This window comes from Helicoverpa zea, chromosome 18, assembly GCF_022581195.2.
Source record: "Helicoverpa zea isolate HzStark_Cry1AcR chromosome 18, ilHelZeax1.1, whole genome shotgun sequence".
In the NCBI taxonomy this organism is placed as follows: domain Eukaryota; kingdom Metazoa; phylum Arthropoda; class Insecta; order Lepidoptera; family Noctuidae; genus Helicoverpa; species Helicoverpa zea.
Window position 1 is genome coordinate 10,941,257 of NC_061469.1, and position 21,537 is coordinate 10,962,793.

The 21,537-nt window shown below is 37.2% G+C and overlaps 4 protein-coding genes across 4 annotated transcripts in view; 3 read left to right on the top strand and 1 right to left on the bottom strand.

Moving 5' to 3' along the window:
* Positions 1-2,911: 2,911 nt before the first annotated feature.
* LOC124638923 (serine protease inhibitor swm-1-like) lies at positions 2,912-7,389 on the top strand. The gene is made up of 4 exons (XM_047176077.1): positions 2,912-3,039; positions 5,702-5,875; positions 6,503-6,688; positions 7,118-7,389. The coding sequence occupies exons 1-4, from the start codon at positions 2,961-2,963 to the stop codon at positions 7,351-7,353; spliced, it is 675 nt and encodes a 224-aa protein (XP_047032033.1). The 5' UTR covers positions 2,912-2,960; the 3' UTR covers positions 7,354-7,389.
* Positions 3,532-4,863, bottom strand: LOC124638924. Its single transcript, XM_047176078.1, has 3 exons — positions 4,753-4,863; positions 4,193-4,334; positions 3,532-3,781 (listed from the first exon to the last, which is right to left on the bottom strand). Exons 1-3 carry the CDS (start codon positions 4,832-4,834, stop codon positions 3,646-3,648), a joined length of 360 nt encoding a protein of 119 aa, XP_047032034.1. The 5' UTR covers positions 4,835-4,863; the 3' UTR covers positions 3,532-3,645.
* Positions 7,390-8,131: 742 nt separating the features above from the next.
* On the top strand, positions 8,132-11,362 carry LOC124639149 (mitochondrial 2-oxoglutarate/malate carrier protein-like). Its single transcript, XM_047176386.1, has 8 exons — positions 8,132-8,175; positions 8,507-8,734; positions 8,990-9,163; positions 9,654-9,756; positions 9,936-10,054; positions 10,204-10,383; positions 11,029-11,168; positions 11,343-11,362. The coding sequence occupies exons 1-8, from the start codon at positions 8,132-8,134 to the stop codon at positions 11,360-11,362; spliced, it is 1,008 nt and encodes a 335-aa protein (XP_047032342.1).
* Positions 11,363-12,175: 813 nt separating this feature from the next.
* The window catches only part of LOC124639151 (potassium voltage-gated channel protein Shaw-like), a 187,563-nt gene continuing 178,201 nt past the window's right edge, over positions 12,176-21,537 (top strand). The window contains exon 1 of the mRNA XM_047176387.1: positions 12,176-12,249. Coding sequence (XP_047032343.1) covers positions 12,176-12,249 — 74 coding nt within the window. The remainder of the gene's footprint in view (positions 12,250-21,537) is intronic.

The following is a 21,537-nucleotide window of genomic DNA, read 5'->3' on the forward strand; positions in this document are numbered from 1 at the left end:
GTAGAATGATAATGAGTTCTGAGAGTAACAAGGGTGTCTTGTTCGTCGATTTTGACGTAACCGACTTTATAATAAAAAGGAAGGAGATGTAACAATGTATTTGCAGTTTAGCACTTTAGGAAGTTTAGTCTAAAAATCTTACCTTTATCAATTAAATTCAATTAATTCATATCTATCCTTAATTTTCATTGAATTCAAGTATTCCCCTATGGCATTTATCGTGTTCATAAGTTATTTATAACAATAGCCCATAGAAACATTATAATATTATAATACAGTATGTTTGTCTGTCCATCCAATCAAGGTAACGCGATCGCTTCGCAAACAGCGGCTCGTGTGCAAACAGCTTTATAATACACACTCGTGTGTGAGGGCCCTTATATTGTAAATGAAAAGCATCTGTTCCCTTGTTTTGCTTGTTTTTTTCTAACTTATATTATACTTAAATGCAAAAGTAATTGTCTGTATGTCAGGCTTTTATGCCAAATATACTGAACCTATTTAAATGTTTGGTCTAGTCTATAGCCTAAGAAAGGACAACTGCAACTTGAATTTTTTTTAACTAAAATTGTGTTATTTTTCCTTCACAAAATAAATAAACAAAAAATGTATTTTATGCTTTAATCTTTTATTTAGTTTTTATTAAACGGTTTTATTTGGCTCACCCCGTTTGTTTTTACAAGCTTTTATTTAACTTGCAATGTATGTATGTATGTAACTATGTGTGTTCGGGTGGAATTTTACAACTCAATTTTAAGGCACTTGCCCTCAACCGATTGAGCTTCAATTTTGCGTACATGTTTAGTTTGGATGACAATGCATGTAAAGCTATGTGACGTCATCCTAAATCCAACATGGCTAAATATACAAGATGGCGGACTAGTTATTTTTAAAGTACCTATACAATATGGGTATCAAATGAAAGGGATTGACTAGTAGAACACATTGCACTTTACGAAATAAAAATCCAAGATAGCCGCCGCTACAAAATGGTGAATAACCTATTTTTTTCAATCCCATCCATATGGGTATCCAATGACAGGCAAGTAGAATAAAGTGCACTTTACCAAATCAAAACTAAAAAGTATAAAATAAATTGAGGTAAAAAAATCTTTAAAAACAAGCTTTTATTTAAATGCGCTAAAAATAAAAAAATAAACTTTTACTGTAACTTTACTGATTTATGTTTTAAAAGCTTGTCGCGAGATTTAAGTACTCGTATTTACTTTCTTAGTAAAATCGCGACAAGCTTTTAAAACATAAATCAGTAAAGTTACAGTAAAAGTTTATTTTTTTATTTTTAGCGCATTTAAATAAAAGCTTGTTTTTAAAGATTTTTTTACCTCAATTTATATTATTTATTCTTGGGTCAAATTTAGTAATTCAAAAAGTGCCTTCCTGTTGTCAGAGTGATCTGAAATTTGGTACACACCTTTAATTCCGATGACAATACAATACAGTTTTAAGAATGTTATATCAATAACATTCTAAATCCAAGATGGCCGCCGGTACAAAATGGCGGATTACATATTTTTTCCACAACCCCCTCAATATGGGTATCAAATGAAAGGGCTACTCAAGTAGAATACTGTCAGCAACCCCAGCGGGGCCCAACAGGGCCAAGGCCTGCCTGGGCTGCGGGATTGTTCGAAAGAGTTACCGTGGTCCTGTTACATAAAAGGCCTACGACGAAACACAACGGTTTTTTTACTCAGTAAGAGTCTGGCACTCCCTCACCGCTGCTGACCCATATATAGAATGAGGAATATGCGGTAGGCATTTTACTTAAATATTAAAAACTAGAAAATAAAAAATCGGTAATAAACTTTTAAGTTAAACGGTTTTATCTTATGTGCACTGAAAACTAGAAAATAAAAAAAACTGTTACTTACCTATAAACCTACGTAGGTGGTCCCGGTCATATTAGATTAAAATAAAAACGTGGGGCCCTCTGAAATCCTACCTATGGCAAAGCATATCTTTATACTTTGGTAGATCGTGAGCTCGGCGTTCGCTGGTGAAGCCGCTACGGCTGATTATTGATTGTCAAAATCTCTAGTTACGATTATAGTAAGTCGATGCAATCCACACCTATTATACCTCTAGAAGAAAGTATTACAACAATAGTAAGGTAATGGGCCCCACGTTTTTATTTTAGTCTAATATGACCGGGACCACCTACGTAGGTTTATAGGTAACAGTTTTTTTTTTCTAGTTTTCAGTGCACATAAGATAAATCCGTTTAACTTAAAAAAAAAAAATTATCGATTTTTTTTTGTATAGTCTTTTGATTTTAACATTATTATTTTTCGTTTTTACAGCTAATTATATTGACTTATCTAAGAATTTTAATTTGTGTAACCCGCCAAGTGTGTCAGAAAATTCAAAATAAGTGTTTTTTTTTTTTAAATGATCGTTTAATTTAACTATTAGACATTGGTTTAGTTATTTAACAATTTGTGAATACCACAAGAAAAAAGGTAACTTAAAGGAAAAAACCTTTAGCATTAAGGTCTAATAGAAACAGTTTTTGAAAAAAAAACAGGTTGACATGATCACTTACACTCGGTGTTAGTCCAAACTTATCTCATTTGTAGCGTATGTCTAGATTATAAATAGTAGCTCCAAAACCAAAATAGACCGATTTAAATACGATTGCACCAACACTTTATTATTTAACAATGTACAATGTATTACACAAATACATTAAATAATTCGCTACAATTCTATAGAAAATTGTGTAACAGATTCCAGAATGATTCAAATGTACGTAACTACCTAGTTTTTATTGCAACGGTCCATTGCATTACTCAAGGATGACACATTTTTATTAGCAAACAAAAACTATTGAATTTGAGGTCGAATAAAAACCCTAGTTTAGCACTTTTGTTATAATCAGAATATATCGATACTCCAACAAAGGCGGTTGTTTTGAAAAGAATTTGAAAATAATACGAAAAATGTTGTCGGTTTTTGAAAAGTATATTTTGTTGTCCGTTTGTTTTGTGGCGTTGAGTACCGGTATTTTTATTGCTAAAGGTAAGTCTTTATTATTTCTACTTTATATTTGAAATGTTTATCTAGAAACCAAACTTTGTGTTCTACGTGAATTAATCGCTAAGGCCGTATACAGAAAGAAAGCTGGAAGAAGCTGGAAACTTATAAGCGCTTATCAGCGCTTGACAGCGCTGGTAACCCGCGCAGGAAAATATATGAACACACGTCGATAAGCGCTTATAAGTTTCCAGCTTCTTCCAGCTTTCTTTCTGTATACGGCCTTAACCTTCTGCAAAGGGATAAAAAGAGTGTTCTTTCTCAGGCTCTTAACTATTTGTTTACCAAAATACTATTAAAATCGATTCAATAGTATCTATTCGAATGAAAGCCCATTCAATAAGCAGTGTTTAATTCGAATTTACCAGTAAAAATTCTTAATGATTCGATAAAATTTAATGATTTACCCCCGCACTCAGAGACATTTAATGATTACTTAAGTCACTGGTTAGTGACAGATTCTCATAGAAATTCTGCACTAAGGCTACGGCTAACGGATTAAATAAACATTAAATGTCTCTGAGTGTGTCCATTAGTACTAAAATCAATTTGCAAGGGAGTATACCTCTAATTACTCTCTACAAGACCACATTAAAAATAAATTCCTCCCCGTGTCGAGTAAGGATGACCCGTGGGTAAATGCTTCAACACCGATTGTAGCTTACGGTTGCGGCAACCAGCAGTAACAATGCATGGGCCACCGGGATATTCCCGAACTGAACCCTTCCTGAAAAATAGAAAAAGAGGGCATATGTTTGATGAAATTATAAGATTTTCAATACACATATGTATTTGAGGTAAATGCTGTGAGGAAAATTATTTTTTTTTTACATGTCGTGTTCACTTCAGATGTAATTTAGTGACAAAATATGTTGTATCTGCATGTCTCTATGTTTAATATTTTTTTCAATAGAGATTAGTCGTAAATGACGACGAAACTATTCATAGTCTCGCAGGACAGTCCCGATCTCATCATTCCCCCTAATAACATGCTTCAAAGTAATTTCTGATGTATTTGTGTAACTCCAAAAAATCTTAAACAGTTCAAAATATATTTTTAATTTAAACGTTTATCGCATAACAAACACACACACACAAACTATTACTTGTACAATATCTAGTGTGTTACTAATCTTACTTGCAATAACATCCCGTCCTGCAATGGGGCAGTCTTCGTGCAGGAGACTTGACCCTCTCCATGCGATCTGGCTGCGCCCAGCAAGTGTACTCCTCGTGGAACGAACAGGACTTGTGCACTTCATCTGTTGGACATTCCTTACCTGAAAGTTAGAAGGATCATAGTGTAGGTTCCGTCAAATAACTTTGCTCCTCCGAAGCTATTAGCGAAGTGAATTTAGCTGCTCATGACGTAGCCGAATGAAATGTTTGAATAGCGAAATTGTATTGGTTGGTTAAAAAGCTGTTTGTTATAATACCTATACATTTTCTTGTTGGCAAAAAAAAAACAAAATGTCGTTAAGAAATGTCACAAGGGATAAATAAACATAGAGGGTTCCATTTTTGTGATTAGATGCTAAGTTATGGCAGAATGACGCCAGAATACTGTGTCTGTTAGTTAGACAGTCTTTTGCTTTTTCCAATCCTTCTTTCCGTAATCAAATAAGAATTTTGTATATAAGAACTTAAAAATATGTTAATCCTGTGTTCCTTCTACTGATGCAATTTAAATTTACTCACGCAACGTCACGTTTCCAGACTCATGCATAGTTATTATTATCAAAAACAATAAAATAAAGACGTATTTTCTTCGAAAGATCATTATTTGGACAGATCACATCACAGTACCGCTTTTCTTTTAGTTTGTTATTTCACATAACAGTTATGAACTTATGAACTGAGACTAAAATTACGCCCGAATTAATCAAGTCATTTAGATTGAGTACTTCTACTTCTACCACCAATATTATTCACAAACCCAGATATAAACCCTCATTTTTGACTACACAGTAACCATGCCAACCGAAAATAATTAACAAACAGTCACTCAATAACCATTCGTTCAATAACATCAAATTAAAACAAATTAATATGAAAATCAATTTTCAATTAAAATCACAGTTTAAAATGAAACAATAAGGGGAATTAGCAAATCAACTGTGAAACGAGTAGGGCAATTAGTTACAAGTCAATTCGAATCGATTTTATTGAGACTTTTTATCGAAGAAAATCGTTTTCCGATAAAGTTCCGCGTGTTTTTTGAGGCTCTTTCAGTCGATTGGGCTCGTTCAGTGAGCTTGGTTAAGGTTATAAAAGCATTCGCGATTGATAGTTTGGAGTACTTATTGAGATTTTATCAAATACAAAGCAAGAGGGTGTTTATTTTGAGGAGATAAAATTAATATTTTACTTCTATCCTTAATTAATTTCCTAACCATCGTCATTTTGAAACGACTGTTATTCTTTATCGTGCCACTACATTTCTAGTAAAACGTGATGATGATGTCCTCATAGCCGATTACACGGCGGCTGTTCTCATGTAAGGAGATTAGCCAACTGCGCGGGACATATTATTCTGCACAAGCATTTGCGGAGGCACAGCTGCACTCATTATTCCTTCACTCCCATTAAAATGTACATAACGTCTCGAAGAGTCAACGTAATTCAAATAATTTTTCTCGTCCTACAGAAGAATGTCCCCAAAACGAAGAGTTCCTGCTCTGCGGGTCAGCGTGCCCCTTCAACTGCTCCAACCCTGAGGGTCCCGTCATATGCTCTGAGGATTGCATCGAAGGTTGCTTCTGTAAGGCTGGCTACTTAAGGAACGATAATGGCACCTGTGTCACCACTGATCAGTGTGTTGGTAAGTACTGGTTTAAAAAAAAAATGAGGGAGCTGAATACTAAATATTATGTCCTCTGTAGTGATATTTTTCTCGAAAGAGATCAGGTCGTCTTCACGGAACATGTTACAGGGCACTATATAGTATTTGACACTGACACAGGGGTACTGTTTCTTTTTCTATCCAAATAGTCTGATGGGTCGATACAACACGAGCCAGCAAAATAGACAGGATTTCTTAGCACTTTACCACGATCCGCGACAGTTATCCTCACGTATGCGGTATGACCCATTGTCAGCCATATTTTGTATGGTGTTTCCCTGTTCTTATTTCGTTGTTTTAAGTTATAGTAATACCTTCAAAAATATTTAATTTGAGCTTTCACCATGTAATTCCTTGAAACACCAAAGATTCTTCATCATCAGCTTAAACATCGGTCTCCTAGACTTAAACCGTCTTACCACAAAAACTTTTTAACGTCAGTTTAAGACTTGTCTAAAAAAATGACAAATTATGACGTTGACATATGGTTCATTTTGGAGCCACATTTTTTTTAGACAAGTGTAAAACAGTGGTTAAAGTTTTTGTAGTAAGGCCATAATACTTTATCTTAAGTTTAAAATATTCAACTTCTACATAATTTTTCAGGTAAAAGCGAAGTCTGCGGTCCTAACGAGGAGTTCCTGTCTTGCGGCACAGCGTGCCCCCTGACCTGCAAGCAGCCAGAGCCACTGATCTGCGGGCTTGCGTGTGGGATGGGCTGCTTCTGCAAGTCTGGTTATGTGCGAGACACGGTCAACAATCAGTGTGTTACGCTGGATAAATGTCCCGTTGGTAAGTTTAACTGTCGTTTTACCTGCTTCTTGATCTTGACTTAAACTTTCTAAGGGGGATAGCACGTGATAGTATAGTAGCTGTTTAGATATTAGCCGTTGTGAAACGTATGTACGATTGTTGGGTGCCAATAAAAATTACTTGATTTGTCCAATTTTGGCTTAGACAAAACACCCTGGAATGTAATTTGGGAAAACGCGTTTCACCCTGACAGAATAAGGACAGATTGTCCCGTCAAAACTAAGAACTACGTAAGAACTACTTCACTATTTTCTTACACAGTCCATCCACCTATTCTTCAATCTTCGTCTCCCTCTCCGCCATACTAAACAAACTCTTTGTGACATGAGTTTTATTCTTTGTATATACAATTTTGCAAAAATCACATATACAAAAGTTAAGTTTAACCATCGTCTCCATTTCTTCCAGAACCATGCCTAAACGACAACGAAACCTACGACCTCTGCAACGGGCAATGCGAGCCTTCATGCGATGACCCCGAGCCGATATGCACTCGCATATGCAAGGGTGGTTGCATATGCGCCCCAGGTCTTCTCCGAGATGCAAATGGAGAATGCGTCAGTGTTGACAAATGCGCCAATAATACTGATGTCAGTGTGCTGTCTAGATATATGAATGTTATTAATAAGATTTTGCAAGTGTGAGGTTTTTAGAGGAATAAATTAATATTATTGAGTGTACTTATTGTGTTTTTTTTCTTAATTCATAATTATACTGCGCTTTTAGCACTATGACGCGTAATACATCCATATTCATTTTAGGATAGTCGATATAGAATTTTAATCCTAAATATTTAATTATAAAAATAATTTGTCAAATTGTATCTCAGTAAAATGATGAAAACAAAGTAGGTACTAAAATAAATATCGTCACATTCCACAGACTTTCGTTTAGCGCCATCTACCGGTGAATAGACGAACGTTTTATATCTCAGCAAGAAGGTTGAATAGAAGAAACTCCGTGCACAACAATATAGGTGGCGGACGCAGTTATACCATACTGCTAAAAAGGATTATGTTTTTCGCACGCAGCAGATAGTAGACGTATATTTTACTAATGAACGTGTACTTTACCGACTTATTTTTTATTTAAAGAAGGCATAAAACCTCCATCGAACCATAAATAAATTAAATTCTATCGCCGGTAATTTTGTCAAACGTCAAACTTGGCCGAAAGATTTGACAGATTATAAAAGTGTCTTTTTAAACAATGCAATGCGCCAATAAATTATAAATCTATACACGTTTTAGTAAAAAAATCTTACATGAAATAAAAATAGCAAATTTGAGTTTTATATATAAAATGAAAAAAACATATTACATTAATCAGGTTCGTATTGAATCTGACTTAATGTATGTGTGAATTGATTTAAAAATAAACGTTAAAATGGCCGACCAGAAGTTGTTCCCTCCAACCAGGAGGATGATGCCTAAATGGTTGAACTTCCTCATAGGAGGAGCTAGTGGGTAAGTTTACAGCCAAAATAAATAAATTTTACCAAGTCAATCGATGGACGAGCGTAAGATCTTACACTCCACGAAAGTGGAGCGTAGCGAGTAGGTTATAAGAACTATAAGACATGATATTTATTTTCAAAATCTCGTACTCAAGAGTATCTCTGAGCGGAGAAATTCTATTGGTTGTTTGAAAAAATCTCCGTTTTGCTTCAATTTGGTCTCATCGCCTCTTTGCTGATGTATCGTACCATCGTATCGAGTGGTCTCGCTGTTGCAGACGGCAGACCTGATATTTGGTTGAAAAAGTTATATTTTTTTTTGTTATGTTACGATTTTATAGAATGATGGCAATCTCCATAGTTCAGCCAGCAGACTTGTTGAAAACTCGTATGCAGTTACTAGGGCCTGCTGGACGGAACCTGTCAGCATTTGCCTTAGCCAGGGATATCGTGAAGTATGAAGGCGTCAGAGGGTTCTACGGAGGTCTAACCGCCGCCCTGTTCCGCCAAGCGACCTACACCACTGGGCGCCTCGGCTGTTTTAACGTTATGTTTGACACGTATAAATCGTAAGTTAAACAAGTAATTGCTGTTGTTTGGCATTCAGTTTATTTATTTATAATTACAATCAAGTTTTCTTATAGCCTATATCTTAAATACGGTTTTCTGGAGTATACTCCAGACGGTTTTCTACTACGAAATCTTTGAGCTAAAACAAACATTACAGAAAAGTTTAAAATTTTAACATTTTGATGGTAATCGCTTGAATGTCTTCGTAAAGCTCTATTTTGATATTCAGTTAAATAGTTGTTCTTCTTTTTTAGAAAATACGGTACTCCATCATTTCCGAAGAAGGTGGTGATGGGTGTCGTTGCTGGAGGCGTTGGTTCCTTGATTGGGAATCCGGCTGAGGTAGCTCTGATCAGAATGACGGCTGATGGCAGGCTGCCCGAGCAAGATAGGAGGAACTATAGGAATGTGTTCAACGCTATATCCAGGTCTCTAGATACCATTAAAGTTTATTATTTAAAATTAACGATAGTTGATTCTTCTGGCCATAAGTAACAAGGATTATGAGTCATCAAAGCAGAAACGACAAGAGCAAAGCGTAGATGTGTTGACAAACTAAGTATCAAAGAACTAAGCTGGAAAACATCCCTTCTCGTCTCCACGTCTACGTTTACGTCTTCCACATTTAGGCTTTGGTGTAGTCCAGCTTGAGTCGCGGATCTGTTATTTTATTGCAATTATGCTTATTTAGCTTCAGTGAAGGTTTCAGTCGCAGTACCATACCTCATCATATTCAGCTTTTTAAACGGCACTGCGAGGCACAGGCCTCTTCTATAACAGGAAAGGGATGAGCGCTAATCAGTTCGTACGTGCGTGTTTTTAAAATGATTTTCTGCAAAGATGCAATTATTAAGCACGGGATGGTAGGTGAATTTATTATTCTTAGGCAATAGCTAGCTATGATTTTTTTTCTGACAGGATAGTCAGAGAGGAGGGTGTGCGAACTCTATGGAGGGGAGCCGGTGCCACAGTCAGCAGAGCTATGGTCGTAAACGGCGCTCAATTAGGCTCATATGCTCAGGTTCGTTTTTTAGACCCTACTGCAAAGTAAGATTTTTTGGAACATAAAAGAAAGTTGACAATATCATCTGGCTATAGGAATAGTTCGACTTACCTTGTATTGTTACAAACATTTAAAAGTAACTAGCCTTTTTCCCCAAAAGGGCTTGAGATAAATAATTTGTGATGTCCTATATTTAGGCTCGAGAAATGCTGCTACCGACTCTTGGTGATGGCTTGCCGCTTCACACGGTCGCGGCTATGATATCCGGGTTTATCACAACTGTCGCTTCTCTGCCCGTCGACATCGTCAAGACAAGGTAATGAGCACCTTTGCAAAAAATAAAATTGATCTATGGAGTTAAACTTTGTTAAATATATAAATAGGCAAAAGTAGAAAATCCGTTATTTCGAATATTAATTTTTATGGACCTGAGAGATATATGAGAAGATTGCTGCCACTTTTCAGAGTACAGAATTCAGTAGAAGGAATGAGCCAGTTCGCAGTTTTAAGGAAAATTATCAGGAATGAAGGTGTTCTTTCTCTATGGAGTGGCTTGTTACCGACTTATATGAAGATTGGTCCCATGACAGTTCTGATATTCATGTTCCTCGAACAGATGAAACGATTGTATCACAAATACGAACGGTTAGTATCTCAACAATTTTTACTGCATTTCATGGTTGTATGGGATCTCTGTAAAATACTTTATATATATTTTATATGTGTCTATTGTGTTGTTGAATTGTCCACTTATCGGTTAAGCAGTAAACAGCCTACTAAGCTGAACTGCGAGATGACAATAAATAAAAAATCAAGTTAATTTTTGCGGGTAATTCTATCGATATAGGAAATGTATTTAAAGCAAAAAAAAATATATTTGAGCTATTGCTAGCATAAAGCAGACGGATAGCTGCGAGATTAAACAATTTTAAGATTCGTTGTATCTGTTGTTTATTACTACATATTTACTTGAAAGAAAAATGTCATAATATACTTAGGGAGGCATACCAATTAATATCATGAAAACATGTTTTTCTTACGGAGTTTTTTCGTCTTTTCTTTCTGATACAGTGATGACCGCGGTGAGGTGTACAGTACTACCCTACTTCGAAAGTGAGAAGCTACGGGTACCTTCTTGTGGAATCCTGACTTCCTATCCTGTCGCTGTCAATCTGTAATTTCTGTGAGTATTTGCTCACTTTCATCTATGTACCATATATGTAATGTACCGTACTACGAGTCCCGAAACATATCATGTAACGTTATATCACGATCTATCATCACTAACAGGATTATTGTAGCCAATAAGCCTGATGATAGAGCGCCGCACAATGAAAGTAAATCGCCGTGCCGCGTAACGAGAACCTGGAGAAAGCCGAGAAAGAGAAACAAATTAAGTATATGGACTCCGTACGAGGTTGTCGCCATGTGTAAGTGGTACTTGTCATGACGGCTAACAGCCAAGAGCCTCTATCAATATCTTGCGAGGTTCTAGGTAGGCATCTGGTTCAAGGGTCTGATTCAGAAGACGATAGTCCTTGAAACGGGGCTCATTGTATGGAAGTTCCTGTCTGGATGTACTAACGTTGTCTTTTAATTTTCAGTCTTACAAAGGTGCAAGTGAAAGTTATTGTAAAAATGATTGTACCACAAAACCGATGCGCAAACGCATAGGAGAAGGCGGAAGCTTATGTGAAGCTGTGTCGGTATCAATATTTTTAAATAAGTTATGTAAAATTTGTGCATTCCTTTTGTATATTGTTTGGGAAAGTATTTGGTAATTTATTAAATTATGATTTAATTTAATATTGCTGTTTTTGTTTTTAAATACAATTCCCTTTCTCAAAGAATAAGTAGTGACAAAAGTTGCTGATTGAAGAAATTGTTACCTCAAATTCCCATGAAACAAGTTTACCATATAATAAATTACTTGCCAGCCATTACACCCCGCGTCAGTACGCTAGCTGTGCATGCGTTGTTTCTACAAAATCTGCGTTATCCGTGTCGCGGTGCCCGCGTTATCTTTCAGGCGTTGGAAAAAGATTCTGAATTTTACTAGTTGCCTATGAAACAAATGGGACACCAGTGTCCGGAATCCAACATTTAAAAAACCTTTCTGTGTGTTCGACCGCCCGTTGCATTTGTGTTACATTGGCGGATCTTCTCTTCTGTGGTCTGTAAGTAGTACGATAATAAGTAGATATTTCATGACACCTCCTTAGATAGACATTGATATAAATGTCATAGATTAAGGATCCGACATCTATGATAATGTCACATTCTGTTCTGTCAAAAGTTTAGACTTCTTCAATGTAAAATTAAACAAAAACAGCTAAATCTAGTTTTATATAAAATGAAAAAAATATTTTACATTCATCAGATTCGTATTGAATCTGATTAAATGTATGTGTGAATAAATTCTAAAATATACGTTAAAATGGCCGACAAAAGGGTGCCGACCAGGAGGATGATGCCTAAATGGTTAACCTTTGTTATTGGAGCAGCCAGTGGGTAAGTTTATTAGTCTTACTTCTTCGTATTTCTTCGTATTCACACTCTTGAAGTCGTGACCACCAACATAGGATCGGAGGAGGAGGATTCATCATCCTCTTGTACGTCATTAGATTCGATGCACCTGACTTATAAAGAAGGACCTATAGATTTCTTCAGTGTGTTTAATTCGTTCGACTCGGATAGATATGATACTTTCGTTCACCACTTATGGCCATTAATACCTATCTAAAAAACTTTAAGCAACCGTTTTTACAGCATGATGGCAATCTAGAACTCGTTTACCCCAACGGTTATCGGTTCTTCGGCTAATATGGCCAGCCCACTGCCACTTCAGCTTGCTGATTCGGTAGGCTATGTCGATGACCTTGGTTCTCTGACGGATTACCTCATTTCTGATGCGATCCCTCAGAGAAACGCCGAGCATAGCTCTTTCCATAGCCCGCTGAGCGACTTTGAACTTGTGGACCAGCCGTACCGTCAGTGTCCACGTTTCGGCTCCGTAAGTCATGACAGGTAGGACGCACTGATTGAAGACTTTTGTCTTTAGGCACTGTGGGATCGACGATGTTAGGACTCGACGTAGCTTCCCAAATGCAGCCCAACCCAACTGAATTCTCCTATTCACCTCGTCCTCAAAGTTGTTTCTACCTAACTGCAATGTCTGCCCGAGGTATACATATTTCCGAACAACTTCGAGAACGGCGCCGTGTATCGCAATCGGTTCCGGTAGAACATGTTCATTGAACATGACCTTGGTTTTGTCCAAGTTCATCCGTAGGCCGATGCGTAGAGAAGATTCAGCCAGGTCGTTCAGCATCTGTTGTAGGTCCTGCAGCGTTTCCGCCATGATGACGATATCGTCAGCAAATCTCAAGTGAGAGATGTGTTCGCCATTGATGTTGATGCCGCGTCCTTTCCAGTTCAGCGTCTTGAACATATCCTCCATTGCATTAGTGAACAGTTTCGGGGAAATAACATCCCCTTGTCTCACTCCTCGATGCAACGGTATGGGCCTTGTTTGCTGATTCTGTACTTGGACGGACATTGTAGCGGCTTCGTAAAGACATCTCATCACTTGGATGTATCGCCAATCTACTTGACAACGCTGCAGGGACTCCAGAACAGACCAGATTTCAACCGAGTCAAAGGCCTTCTCATAGTCCACAAATGCTAGACACAGGGGCTGATTATACTCTTCGGTCTTCTGTATAATCTGCCGCACTGTGTGGATGTGGTCTATGGTGCCATATCCGCTCCGAAACCCAGACTGCTCCGGTGGTTGGAATTCGTCGAGTCTTCGCGCAAGTCGGTTCGTGATCACTCTTGAGAACAGCTTATATACGTGGCTTAGGAGGGAAATGGGTCGATAGTTCTTCAGCTGGGTTTTGTCTCCCTTTTTGAAGAACAGGACGACAACACTCCTACTCCACGCCTCTGGAGTTCTCCCTTCAAACAGGACGGCATTAAAAAGCTTCTGGAGCTCCCCCAGTACGGGCTTACCTCCTGCTTTTAAAAGCTCTGTTGTAATGCCATCCTCGCCAGGGGCTTTTCCATTTTTGAGCTGTCTCAGAGCGATCTCGATTTCGCCCACTAATATATACACTTACTATAAATATAAATGTTTAAAAAATTGCATCAAAAAACTCCTCCTCATCGCTGCCCACCGGGAGTGTACCCAAGAGGCTGGCAGCATTGCCACGTTGGATGGCAATGCTTACTTTTTGGCCAAAATAAAAACCAGCCCTTGGGTCACCTGAAGTGTCAGCAAGTCGCTTAGCGATATCCTTATATAATAGATGAGCACTTGGACCCCACGGCCCGAGGGTTTCAACCCCAAACGGCTCAAAGGTATAGTTACCCACCAGGGTACTATATTTGCGCCGTTTGAGGTCCTCTGCAGCCGCAGCAGCGGAGCCAGCACATCGCGCCGAGCTAGGAAGGTGAGATGGTGCAAGAGTATCGACACAGGTCGCGTCCCATACTAAAGACCTACCTATCTTTCACGGGAACAACGACATACCGTCTGGTCTCTTGCCATCGTCGCGTGCCAGACCACTGGGCTGGAACGCCGACGGCAACAAGAGCGCGACGGATTATGTCATTGATATTCGCATGCCGTGTAAAACGGCCGGCGCTGCGACTACATGACAAGCCGTGGTGTCCAAGGCTGCTGACAGCTTCACCACATGGACAGCGGTGAGGAGAGCAGCACGGAGCACCCAATCGCAGTTATTCTTGAGTATTTAAATGTCACTGACAAAATTGTGCTGAAAAATGCATCGACAGAAATGATGTCTATAAAAATATTGTAACAGCCGGCCAGCCTTTTTCTTATTCTCTTTTTTCGACGTTTATTCTATTGTTAGATTTTTCTTATCTCGGTTTTCTTACATTTCGGAGCATTAATGTTGTAAAGCAGTCATTAGTCTTGAAGAACTCGTACTTCGAATTATTTAAATTATTATGTTCTGAGCCAGTGAGGCTCAAGTTTTTCCAAAAGTGGAAAAGTTTTTGTTCATTTTTATCGTCTTTCATTACAAGGTTTCTTAAGATTAATACTTATGTATATTGGAGCCACGCCTTGGAGATTTTGTTCAGCTGTCGGTCTTAGAGTTACGCATACTACAAAATTTTTGTCGGCCGATAGTTTGTTTGGACTCATAAATCAGTATGAAGATGAATGGTAGTACGCACATTACAAAGATTAAATATTAAATTTTACGGCCTACTGTTTAGTCTACAGTACGCTCTTACGACTTATCATTCCCTGATTGTTTTGGATTGCCATTCTATAAGAATGAAGAAGTAGAGAGTGCATCTGCGCTTGCGATTGTACACTACAAAATATCCTCCGAGGAAAGCCGCCAACATGACCGGTAATATAATCAGTCCAAGGAACATACAAACACTGACGTAGACTGATAGAATCAATGCAAAACCCACAAATCACGTCACATCGATCAGAAACATGATTTACAATTTCCGCAGTACATAAATTCTGACAAATTACAGTCACTAAAATCAGCATGGATTTCTAATTTAACATCTACGGTTGGACTCGTAAATCTAAAGTTTAAGGGGGTTGGCAGATCCCGAGGTATTGTTGGTCTTTGATTTATAAGTTTTACGAGTTTCGACCTCAATCAGTGTTTTGTGAGGACTATAAAACGCCTTCTTTTGTCCCCTGTTTTATCGTCCGCGTTACTTTTTGTTTTGCTGGCTGATTTTGTTCGTGTATTAGAGTTATCTGCTATGGCTTGTTCAGATTTAGGCGGGTCAAGACTATGATCTCTATGACTTTAATTGACTTTCAACTAATAGTTGTCCTTTATCGAAGATTTGCCTCTAAACAATCATTATTTTATCTGTATTGCTAGCAGTTTTACCCCCTTTCCCCAGGTGAAAATCAGTAAGTTGCAGATTTATTCATCAAAACGTAATAAAGAGCGCAGAAAAGTAGAATTGATATTGTAGAATGAATATAAAAGTCAGGAGCTTTATTACCCAAACACAATTTACAAACGAAAACATTACCCATGAACCTGCTTTTAAAACATAAGACAGTTTTCCGTCGACACACCGTTGCATAACATACACCGTCTTACCACAAAAACTTTTAAACGTCAGTTTATGCCTTGTCTAAAAAAATGTCAAATTATGACGTTGACATATGGTTCATTTTGCAGCCAAAGTTTTTTTAGACAAGTGTAAAACAGGGGTTAAAGTTTTTGTAGTAAGGCCCATAATGTTTTAACGTGACCCACATACTTAAGATTCAAGTGGAAGGGATAAAAACAGGCCAAGTGCGAGTCGGACTCGCGCACGAGGGGCTCCGTACCAGTATCTATAAAATGGCCAGAAAATCTCGTTTTTTGCATGGGCGCTCCTTGAAATATTTAATTATTTTATTCAAGTTTTAGTAATATATTACCCATGGAAATTTGAACAGTCTAACTATCACGGTTAATGACATACAGCCTGATGGGGTTTTTTATGAGAAATCATCAAATGACCCCTCCCGCTGTGGGTAAGCAGCGTGATGGAGTGTCAGACTCTTACTGACTAAACGCGGTAACTTTTTCTGCGCTCCGTTTTTCGTATTGGGTGCGGAACTCTAAAAAGCGCTGACACTGAACGATCCAGCTGATTCTATAAGTGCTTCAATTTTCTTATTGAGCGCTAAAGCGGCTTAAAGTTTAAATTCACTATTCCCTCTTTTATATTCGGGTTTTTAGTTGGGATTTACGCGCAGTTTCCATAATGGTTTTATAGTTTTAGACGAAACGTTTTTCAGATAATTCATTTTGAATTCTATGACATTAAAAAGTGTAATAAAATAACAGGTACTTTGGAACAGATGTGTCTGATCTGTAAAATCATAATCTAATTGTAAAATTCGGCCATCGTTTAAAGCGGTACTATACTCCATCCTCCGAGCCTTTTTCCCAACTATGTTGGGGTCGGCTTCCGGTCTAACCGGATTCAGCTGAGTACCAGTGCTTTACAAGAAGCGACTGCCTATCTGACCTCCTCAACCCCTTGGTTAGACTGGTGTCAGACTTACTGGCTTCTGACTACCCGTAACGACTGCCAAGGATGTTCAATGACAGCCGGGACCTACAGTTTAACGTGTCATCCGAAACACAGTCATTGGTGTCTAAGATATACTTAGAAAGTACATACAAACTGGCCTGACCTGGAACCGAACCCGCGCCCTCATACTCGAGAGGTTGGTTCTTTGCCCACTAGGCCACCACGACTCTTCACTCCTTAAAGCGCTTTAAAGTGGTACTGTACTAATATTGTAAAACTAAGGACTTAGTTGCTTGAATCTAAGAACCTACTGGACCCATTTGAAATATCTTTTAGTGTTAATTACCCAATTTATCTAGGAAGGCTATCGACTACTTTCACTTGAGTGAACGGCGTTCTCAGTGTCTCACAAACATGAGCGGAACCGTGGGTAACAGCAAGTTGAAATATAAATAGTACTCAACAATACTGCCTAGCTCCCTTTGAAACGTAGGCGTGACGTTAAGTGTGTATGTTTCTAGACAATATGTGCCAACTGCAGATGGGATTTACAATTTACGTCTTGGCACGCTTAAACCTCATTGTTTCACAGTCGGATCTATTGTTTTGGTAATTTGCTACTGTTTTCAATTAAATCTTAGAGCTGTTGCAGACGTACGACTATAGTGTTGGTAGACTATGGTTGTAACTGTGGGCCGACAATTTAGTTTGTTTCGTCAGTCGATACTAATACGCACTACAATACATCTCGATACTAATAAAGAGTATAGAAATGAATTAAGTATATCCACGTAAAATTATTGATATACATTGGAAAAACGTTACGTTAAGATGGTTTTCATTGAATAACATAAAGTTATATGTGTCTATGTTTATATTAAACATTTTATGCATTTCTAGAAATTGAAATAATATATGATTTAGAAATTGATCTGAATTAAGTTTTATGGAGATTGGATTGCAACTATATATTTTAACATAAAAATATGAGGAATTTCTTTTAGATATGTTTATTACGAAAGTGGATAGTAAGAGGGTCATAGAATGTACCATAAAAAAGTACGTACAAATATACCTAAGAAGCCAAAATTCTTGGTTTACCCAAAATTCACAAACAAGAATTGAGTTGTTAATATGTTAACACCAACACGTAATTTTCTTAAGCTAAAGCATTTGATGTGAATGAGTTTGTCGTCTTAATGAATGCAAAGCTAAGTTAAAACATCAACAAAGTCACAACTTAAGGCCAAAAGAACTTGAATAAGTTGTATTTAAGTGAACAAATTGTGTACATTTAAACAAGCTAACTCAGGAATGTATTATTTATGAGGCTCGGAATCTGTACGTTTCTGTATACTTGATTTTATATAAACAGGGAATTTTCTGCGTTTGTTTTTTTGTTGTTAGGTTAGGTTGTTAGGAAGGAGATTAGGAAAGAATTTGTAAAATAGTGTGTGCTTTATAACTGTAGCACACGGCTAGATTAAGTCCTTTGTAATAGCTGGAATGGTAGTTATGAAAGCTTAAACCACCCCATCACAAGTCATTTTATGATCTCTTTTATGGTTATCTCTGATTCTGATACACCTAGACTATTGAAATCAGTTTCATTTTCCCCAACAAAATCCGGGTCAGCGTGTAGCCTATTCAATCAAATAAACAAACTATGTATTCAGCTTTCTATAGATATTATCTATACCTACCTGTTAAGTTTAAGAAACCCTTCCTTAAACTTTTTGCAGCCACGTACCACTTTCATAATATAAACAATTCCACCCACCCCTGTTAAAAAATATTTTTGGAAATGAAAAAATAAAACCTTCGTAGCTTCGCCACCCAAAAACTACAATGCGTCTCGTCGAGTTTACTCCACAATCTACACTCTACAAACTGACTTACTGTGGACCTCTGATACACAAGAGTAAAGCCCTGATAGACTGATACACCCCTGATGCCACCCCTTCAGGAGACCGTAGACCCCACTTTCAGAAACTCTGACATAAAGACAGAATTAAAATCTTCAATCATTAGCAAAATCTTTCTTGTACGTCTATTTTCGCTGATACAGTAAGAAGTAACAAGACATCCAAATCTTCTCTTTAAACGAGTTAACGAGGTAAGTGAATGTAGACATGTTTTATTTATGAGATACCCTACCCTTTGAGGAAACCCTGCATACCTTATTCAGACATAACATGGAAATCTTTATAAGTATAACGGTTCGTATTGTAAAGGTAGATTTATTATGGCTGGATTGCCAAGTATAGATTTAGCTCAAAGTTTTATCTTTTCTTCGTAGCTCAGTAAATTAGCTATCTGAGGGTTTAAAGTCCCTGCAAGACTAGACTTTCGGCCAACTGTAGGCAGTTGGAAGATAATCGGCTAACACGCACGACCAAACATTGATGATTAAGAGCTCGATCAAATTATCGACTGAGAACAAGTTTTCTGCAGAGGTTCTTAAATTCATGGGGAGTTTGTTGCGCCACTTCTTCTTCCCAGCGAAAACACATAAGCAGTGGTGAAGGGTGGCCGTTTTGGGGGCTGTCTTTTGTAAATTCCCGACGTTCAAAAATTGCTGTCTTGCAGCCAAGTTTGAATAAATGATTTTTTGATTTAATTTTGATTTCCTTAAATCCAAACTAATATTATAAATGCGAAAGTAACTCTGTCTGTCTGTCTGTCTGTCTGTCTCTCTGTCTGTCTTTTCTTCACGCCTAAACTACTGAACCGATTTGTGTGAAATTTGGTACAGACATAGTTTGAAACTTGAGAAAGGACATAGAATAGTTTTTATTACAAAAAAAAAATAAAAATAAAATTATTCCGGACATATAGCGCCATCTATTGGTCAAATCAAAAATCTGCTGGTAGTCACTATTCCACGCGAACGAAGTTGCGGGCAAAAGCTAGTAAAATATAAAGCAATAATTTAAATATATTCGAAAACAATCAAAATCTATCTAATAACTTACGTGTCTCTTTCAGCTACCATCTTCTGCCCCCCCCCAAAAACAATTTGAAATACGGCATCCATTCAATAACTGCCAACCGCAATATCTGCCTACCCTCATTGGGATCCAGTGCTATAATTTAGCCAATAACTAAAAACAATAGTAACAAATGAACAATACCGGCTGCCACTCTACCGAGTTATTAATTTAGGCCGATATTTCAAATTCAGTCAGGTCCCAATGATTTAAAGGTTAGTCCACACTGGGGTGCAATGTGACCAGATATTCGCGATCACTTATTCGCAAAGAAGAAAGTTTTCGCGATAAGATTCCCGGATCAGTAATACCTATCTAATGACATTGATAATGATTCCCATTTATCATGAGGTATCTACATATCTGTTTCATTAGCTCCTTTTAACATCATTTATTTTCGAGGTGCGTGTCGTCATATCCAGGCCAGCTTTTTTACATCTCATCTGGAACAAACAGAAAGACATATTTCTTGCTACCTATATTTTCATATGTATTTCAAGAAAAGCTCTTAAGTCAGAACACAAACGTTTCTATTGCATGTATTTGTGAATATACCTTGTACATTTGTATATTTGCTAACATGTAAATGCGTTCCAGATTCATTTTGCTTCAAAGCATTCCAGTAGATTTAATAAAACGAAACATATACCTGCATTGGCATGTAATATTGAAATTTCAATGCTGAATATCCAATATTGGTGTGTATTAAGTTGCAATATGCAAATATACAAATTCAATGTAATACCTGTACTTCGACATACGATAAAATATATGCAACATATAATCAAATATACATTTTGAAAATATGTGCGTTTTATTATTGACATTTTCTAGCATAGCGCATGTAATATTGAAAAGTGCTGGTTTCTAATACATGTTCTAAGATAGAAAGGCCACTTATTGGATTAGGTACATTGAAATATTTTGACTCTTTTTTCCATGTTCTTTAAACTTTAAATGCAAAAACGATTTTTATAATCTTAGAATATGATAGCACCTTTCCTCAATGATCAGAAACTCGTCCTATTGACTCCATTTAAAACAATATACTATGCAATATACACAGTAACACTCAGACTACATACCGTAAAAAAATACAGGTCAAGGTCACAACAAAAACAAAAATAAAAAAACAACTAACGTTACGCCCCAGTTAGCAGTTACCCTAACGAGACGCCGTCTGTCAAACACAGTTGGCCTAAATTTAGGTTCCAATATTCCATTAGTGTCCACAAAAGAGCCACTGCGGGTACCAGATACAATCGCTTTTGATTTATGACGTAGACTTTAAAATTTTTTAAAAAAATATGAATCGGTTTGCTGGTTCTATCTAATCTGTCTGATTTTTTTATTGAGGAAGAGATGGTTAAAGGAAGAAAGGTTGTTTTTGGTTTGTGAAAATAGTCATCAAATTCATTCATTCAATCAATTTCTCAATTTCGTTGTCACTACATCCTCTCGTCTGTGGCGGCCATTTTGCGCGATTCGGCGCATCTGTGTCAGCACTTCGTGGGTGGTCCGCGCGATACCGGCGCGTGTATTTAAAATTACAATATCTCAAAAGTCTTAATAAAAGCTTATATAAAGCTTATATCTTTGAAATCGCAAAGAAATAGGCTAACATAAAAATATGTATTAGTCCAGTTTCAATTTGTAATGTATAATTAGTCCTAATTTGAAATCACGATGAGCTATTATTTTCCCAGTTTATAGTAAAAAATACGTCATAAAAAAACAAAAAAAAAAAACGATTTCCAAAGTT